Source organism: Mastigoproctus giganteus, chromosome 7 (genome assembly GCF_048544385.1).
Source record: "Mastigoproctus giganteus isolate SK-2022 chromosome 7, ASM4854438v1, whole genome shotgun sequence".
NCBI lineage: Eukaryota > Metazoa > Arthropoda > Arachnida > Uropygi > Thelyphonidae > Mastigoproctus > Mastigoproctus giganteus.
This window is the reverse complement of record NC_143581.1, coordinates 19,119,600-19,126,365: the sequence shown is the minus strand read 5'-3', so window position 1 is coordinate 19,126,365 and position 6,766 is coordinate 19,119,600. Positions and strand designations below refer to the sequence as shown.

Sequence of the window (6,766 nt, the reverse complement as noted above, 5' to 3'; positions counted from 1 at the left end):
AGCTCAGCCGTGTATAACAAGGTCCCCCAACTGGGAACTCAAATTATTCGTCCAGTAAAACAACCAGAGAACAATTTGCGGGCATAATACATGAGTATTCTCGGGTGGCTCTCCTATGACAGAGTTTTCCTAGTCTAGGAGCATTGCATGACTAGTCCCATTATGATTCTTGAAGAATCAATTAACCTTAAGAATAAACTAACCACTTTAAGTGTGATATACACTTACCATAATTATTACCTTCTGTTGATCTTTGCTAAATATACGTTGCAAAACCGCAATAAAATTGCGTCGATCGCGTTTTTACAGATGTTTGGAAGAAATGAGATATTTAAATACAATAGGATCGCTTTATTTTAAATAAGCCACGAATAATTTCACGTTCCAGAGATTGGAGGTTAAGTACTCTGAAGGGGTTGAATAGAATTTTGCTTGTAAGGTCACCGGCACATCAATTAACTGGAATTCATGGGTTCTCATTTAAAGCGATCTTATTCTACTTAAATGTCTCATTAATGTTCGATGTACCACAAATTCCGAACTAGAGCAGATGGCTGAGTGGATATATGATGTACAGCTTTGAATGAATAGCTATTTAGAGCAAGTGTCAGGCGCTTAACCGAAGTAAGAATTCCAGATGTGTTGTCATAAGGCCATTTGGATTTCGTATTCTTATGTCATTGCCCACGAAACTACTAATCGTGATTAGTTTTGGGGAGGCATCAACTCAAACGTTAAAACTTTTATTAGAAACTGAAAAAGCTTACAACCAAAACAGTTGAACGGATAAAAGAAAGAATCAAAAAACTTCATTTTTTCTTTGAGACTTCTGTTTGCTTCTTTGTCTGCGATTCTTCAGGTTTCTCCGGTGAGAGTTCTTTCTTCTCTTCTTCAGATTTCTTGGTAGAATCTGAAAGAGTGGCTGTATCCAAGTCTGTCTCCTCTTCGATCGTTTCTAAGGATTCGAGTTCTTTCATCTCTTTAGATTTTCTTGGAGAATCGGAAGAGTCAGGCTCTCCATCGCTCTGCTCTCGGGATTCAGATTCTTCACTAGCTTCTGCTGACTGGTCATCAATTGTCTGCAAGAGATTCGTTTATAGCATAAAATGTTTGCTTTGGCCATACCTTTCCAAAGATATAAAGTGTTTACTGTTTAACTTACCGGTAATCCTCTACTAGGAACATTCCTGATAGCGATGACAAGTCTATCAAGTAGAGATGTTTGTGGTCCTGTTATCTCTGCTCCTCTTCCCAAATCCCATAAGGCGTTCTGGAGATTAAGAATGTTACAAGAATTAAAACTGAATTTAAAGTTAAAGAAACAGTTTATCTAAATCAAACTATCCAGAAAAACTTAAATTTACTAGGGAATAAACTCATCCACTTGCGAGTTATGTCCATAAATTGTGTTCTGTTCGCTTATTTTGGTGGACGAAGACAAGTTTTTCCTCCAGGGGAACCTTTATATTGTTTCCCCCATATTAATTCCACGCAGTGAAAAAGCAAGTTACCGGGGTCTGAAAAATGCCAGCTTAAATTAAGCTGTATAGTTATCGAATATTTAGACTCTTCCGGCTTCTACCAACTGGAGAAAGGAAAATTACTCCAACCGGAGATCAAATGGCATGGAATTCATGTCCATGCCTCTCAACCAAGGTTAATGGGTCTGAGACTGCCTCTGATAATAAAACAAGTTTCTCCCATCATACCGAATATTTTAATTAAGATTAAACTTTTAGTATCATATCCATCTATTGGTGGATGGATTACTGGACGACCGCTACATGTTATTATGCAAAATAACATGCGTGGCTAATAAATCGCAAACTTAGTTGACCAAGAAACATCTGCAGCAAGTTACTATCCTACCGAACTTGCACTTGGAATGAGATAGCAGCAAGCTGCAATGTTGTCGATAGCAAAGGACACCTCAGGTGTTAAGATTACTATCCGTCATATGGAATTAGACCTTGTCTTTCCAATGTAGAAGATAATTGGTGGCAGAAACGTCTGAGATGAACTAGCGATGAACACAATGCTCTGGTTGCTTTCATTACCAGGAATGATCAATCGCTGCATGGCCAAGGAAGGTCAGGAAATAACTGTTGGCATTTCGTCCGTGAGAATTGTGCATCCGTGAGAATTGTGGAGCACCTTTGCTCAACATTCCTCGTCGTTCTCCCCCTTAAATTTGCTTCTGTAGTACCCTTTTGAGAGAAAGAGGCAGATATTGCTGAAGATCACTTTAGCAAGTGCTCTTCACTTTCGGGGACTGATTTAGAAAGCTTTTCAGGGAAGTTTCTGTTCATCGTGAACAAGTCGGTTCTAATGTGCAAAACTTTCTCTGCTTTTGCAGGAGAACTCATAACACCATTTTTCTCACAAAACGCTGTACTACCATAGGATTGACAGTTCCCATATTGGACTGGGTTGGGTTTTCGTTGGTTAGTACCCAATTATGAAATTGGGAGTTAAGAGCCCTAAAATACTAATTTGCACAAGCATTGATTTCAGTTACAAATAAGTTGCTTAACTTTTTGCACATCTGATTAGAATGCACTCACCATGGTCTGATGGATGCGATCAATCATATTTCGTCTTGATATGGTCCGAAGCAGAAGTAGTACTCTTTGGAACGGGCTCAAGGCTTCGTAATTTACTTGAGGCATGAAAGCTGAAAGAGAAAGCTAGCTATATTTAAGATAAAATATAGATTTGAAATGCAGCACTTTATACATTCATTCGTGTATGTGAAGATATAATCTAAGCTTACGTTCATCATGAGCAGCTGGTACAAGACTGTCCATGCATTCTTCTGTGAAGAACCATATGTAATTTATAGCCATTTTAATACGTGCGACGTAAACAAGAGGTAGAAAGACTATCAGATCATAGAGTTTCCATACCTAAAAAACATCAGGATTAATTCAATGCATGCAAATCGAAGAATTCTGGGTGTAACCATACCCAGAGCAAAGTTTATGAAAATTAGATAAATCTTAAACTTACTTTATTCCTAACGTAAGATTTGATCGCAGTATAACTTCTCCAGACTATTTCCATACACGAAATGGAGAATCTTCGTAATTTCAGGAAGACCTGTGAAGTATAAGATCATAATGTACCAAATCAGAAAAACGAAGGATACTAGCAAATCGGACTTAAAGTTTAATATCAGTAAGCTTTTCATGAAGGCTCAATGTCCAAAGCCCCAACTGCATTCTTGGTTAAGTATTACAAGAATTTCTTTCTGGTCTCATGCTTACTTTTAATCACGGTAAGTTGCCAAGTGGCGAAACAGGAATGATCTAAACCGAAGTACTTGTACATTATCAGAATGGTTGAATTTATCAAGTAGTTATGAAATTAACTTATTCAGTTAGCCACTGTCTCACTCCTTGCACAGCCTCGAAAAAACCTCATTTAAAATTCTGGAAAATAGCTGCAAAGAGGCTCCTGGAAAATAGCTAGCGTTCGACAAGGCTCACAAGAAAAAGATCATTTTACATAAACTGACCTCTTCACTAATACTTTGAGGAAGACATTAAGTATTAACTAGTTGATGGCCAAAAGTTAAGGTTGCGTTCACGAGAACTTGATTAAAGATCATAATTTGTACGATTAACTGAATCTCATAAAATGAACCAAACAAGTTAAAGCTGGCGTTGATACAGATAGACTTATGACAAGTATCCTACCCAAGTCCCTGTTGGATGAAGACAACTGGAAGTGTTTGCGCAGATTGGCAGCTGTTAGCGAACGGTCCACATGACTTCACTATAATCTGTTTTAGATTAGTTTCTGTAGATTCTAGTAATTTCTGCAACGAAGGGGATTTGATCCATAGACCCGAACAAGATCGATCATATGATCACTTTCGATCAACCTATTCAGGTTCAAATGAAAACCTGAGTGTCAAAACAATGAGGATCACTGTCAAAATTGAATGTACCTGTTCGTTGGAGAAGCTTCGATCGTCCTAGATTCATTTTATGTACACTGCAGCTTCCTCAGGCGTACTATTAGCACTAATCCAAATGACAGAAGATTTAAAGTGGTCAACCGAATTTGACAATTGTAACTGGTTCTGAGAAGGGAGTTCAGTGGAATCTAGAAACAAAAGCAGAGTCCATGCAATGGGTCATAACGAACTAAAAGAGTGGGTCAACTCTGCTGGGAAGATCATGATATTTGTTATTTTTCTAGAACTCCAATAAAGTCAGCTCTCAAGATAGATAATACATCATTTTCAGTACTCACTTATTTGAACCCTGGTCATCAAGCGCGCGTACTTCTGTACCCTGGAATTTGATTACGAGTCACTAGAAATGCCTATGCTATTCTAAGGTTTAAGAGAGGCCATAAAGAATGACCAGATGGCCTGTTTTTTCAGAACCAGGTCTTTTTTACACAAATCCCATGAAGCGACTGCCGCTCCAATAGTCTTAATTCCTGGAATCAGCACTCAAATGCTCACTTTGGGTTTGGTGATTATTTCACCTTCAGAAATAAGACACTTGCGCAGGCAAGTATTTAAAGCGAAAACTTTGTAAGTAGCATTTGAGACCAGAAAGACTTCAGGATTGTTCTTTTCCCTCAAAAGAGGGAAATGAAACTTAAAGGGATTATATTGAGAAAAATCCGATTTCAATCGGATCAAGACTTCCATACTGGAAGTGAAATAGTCTTCATTTAGGAAATGAAAACCAAGTAACTGAACTTACCTTCACGGCAGGATTCAGAACTACACAGGAGATTGGTTCAATGATGCAGAGTCCTTTGGTGGCAAGTTCATCCATTATTTTAACTACAAAAAATGGTTAAAATTATATGGAAAATAAAGCGAAAAGGCATTTAATTTTTAATAGCTACCGAGAAATTAAGGATCAAGAGATTTATGATTAGATCAGTTAATTTACTAATCAAGTTAGTGTCAGTGACATGTCTGAAAGCGAATAATTAACCAAAAAACAGACGAACTGTTTTTATCAAGTTCAGCTTCAATAAGCTGGAAAAGTTGTACTTACGTTTCTGTTCGTTTTTCTTTGCGATTGGCTGAAGAAGTTCAGTACCTAGTTTTAAACAGTTCTCCAGGATATTGAGGTAAATTGTGAAAAATATATTCAGATATTTGAAAGTATCGTATATCTCGCACAGAAGATACCATATTGCCACCACTTCGGGAATCTGTTGTAGTTTATAAAGGAACTGGCAGCCATTTTCAGTCGGATTTTGGTCGAGGACAGAATCCTGGTCTGTTTGTTGCTCCATTTGTTCTTCCGTTGATGGAGTTTCTTGAGCCATTTCTAGGAAATCCACTTGCAGTTTCTGCTGAAATTGCAAGTAGAATAACTAAGAATGCTAAGGAGTTGTGAATATAGCTTTATTTTAACTAGAGTAAAACTACGGTTTTTCAGATTACTATAAAGCAACCGAGGCCAAGAGGTGACATTCAAAAATGTTCACTACTGAATGGATCTGATGGCTATGGTATGCTTATACTATATAGTAGAGGAATAATTTCTGTTAACCCCGGAACATCAAGATCGAGAGTTCAAAAGAAAATACAAGAACATTACCGTATTTACCAGCAAATGTATTATCGTATCCTGGTTCCTGACAAATAGACCAGGCTGCCGTAGTTTTGTTGTATTTCAAGATTGAAAGGGCAAGTTAACCTTAGGTTTTTTAACTTGCTAATGGAAAGGTGCTCGAACAGCATACTCAACTCTAAACCCCGGAACCATAATTTCAGTAAGCAAGCCACACCAAACTACCAGAACCGGCAACCCTTTTAAGCGCCACGGACCCAAACTCCAACGAGGAACCAGACTTGAAACCAGTATAAAAAAAAGGTACTTTTCTACTGTGATACAATCACTGTATATGTCTAACTGGACGAGATATCCAACTGAGACAGCGACAATCACCGAACTATGACTTCACCTTGCATGACCTCTTGATCATGGGAATTCCACTGGATTTGACGGACCCCCATTAATACTCTTCTGGCTTTTACAGAGTTAGTTAATGATCACCGCCAAGTAGAGCTTCAGAGTGACTAGATAGACTTCAGGAATGCTCAGAAAATGGCAGCTGTTTTAATCCAAGCATAGTGGAAGGTATTACATCTGGGGAACAGTAACTTCCCATTTGTGAAGTTGAACTAAAACCAGCAGTGGAGGAAAGGGACGTGTTGCGATAGTCAGGCGAAGTTTTCAGAGCATTGTAGGCAGTTTGCAAGGAAGGCCCATGGTGTCCTATCGAACAATTGCTAACAGAGATAAGGACGTGATAATCCCATTATATAAGGCTGTTGTTAAACCACAATTGCAATACTGTGTTATGTATGGAGACCGCACCCAAAGAAAGACATTGGGCTTCTTGAAAGGATCCCAAAGACTGGTAATTCGCTTGGTGAGATCGGCAAAGTGGCATCCATATGAGGAAAGACTTAGAGTATGTGGGTTGCAGAGCTTGGAAACTAGGCACCTTAGAGGAGACTTGAGTGAGGTGTTTTAAGGCTGTGAGCGGCAAAGGTAAAAATGAATGAGGACAAAATTCATTCATAAATTATTCTAGAAACTAGGCACCATAATTTCAGTTACAGGGGAGATGTTTAGATAATGCAGGAAGTTTAATTTTAGCCATCGAGTTAAGTTACTGGAATAAGTTATCTACATGGGTGGTAGAGGCGGACAATCTGGGGAAATTCAACGGTCAGCTGGATAATTACCTACGGGAGAAGGGAAATAGGTTGTCTATT

General features: G+C 38.4%; 1 protein-coding gene across 1 annotated transcript; it reads right to left on the bottom strand.

The window, feature by feature from the left end:
* Positions 1–1,076: 1,076 nt before the first annotated feature.
* On the bottom strand, positions 1,077–5,323 carry LOC150082612 (uncharacterized). The gene is made up of 6 exons (XM_090378709.1): positions 5,028–5,323; positions 4,725–4,807; positions 3,010–3,099; positions 2,774–2,906; positions 2,565–2,674; positions 1,077–1,270 (listed from the first exon to the last, which is right to left on the bottom strand). Exons 1-6 carry the CDS (start codon positions 5,302–5,304, stop codon positions 1,154–1,156), a joined length of 810 nt encoding a protein of 269 aa, XP_090234835.1. The 5' UTR covers positions 5,305–5,323; the 3' UTR covers positions 1,077–1,153.
* Positions 5,324–6,766: the final 1,443 nt, after the last annotated feature.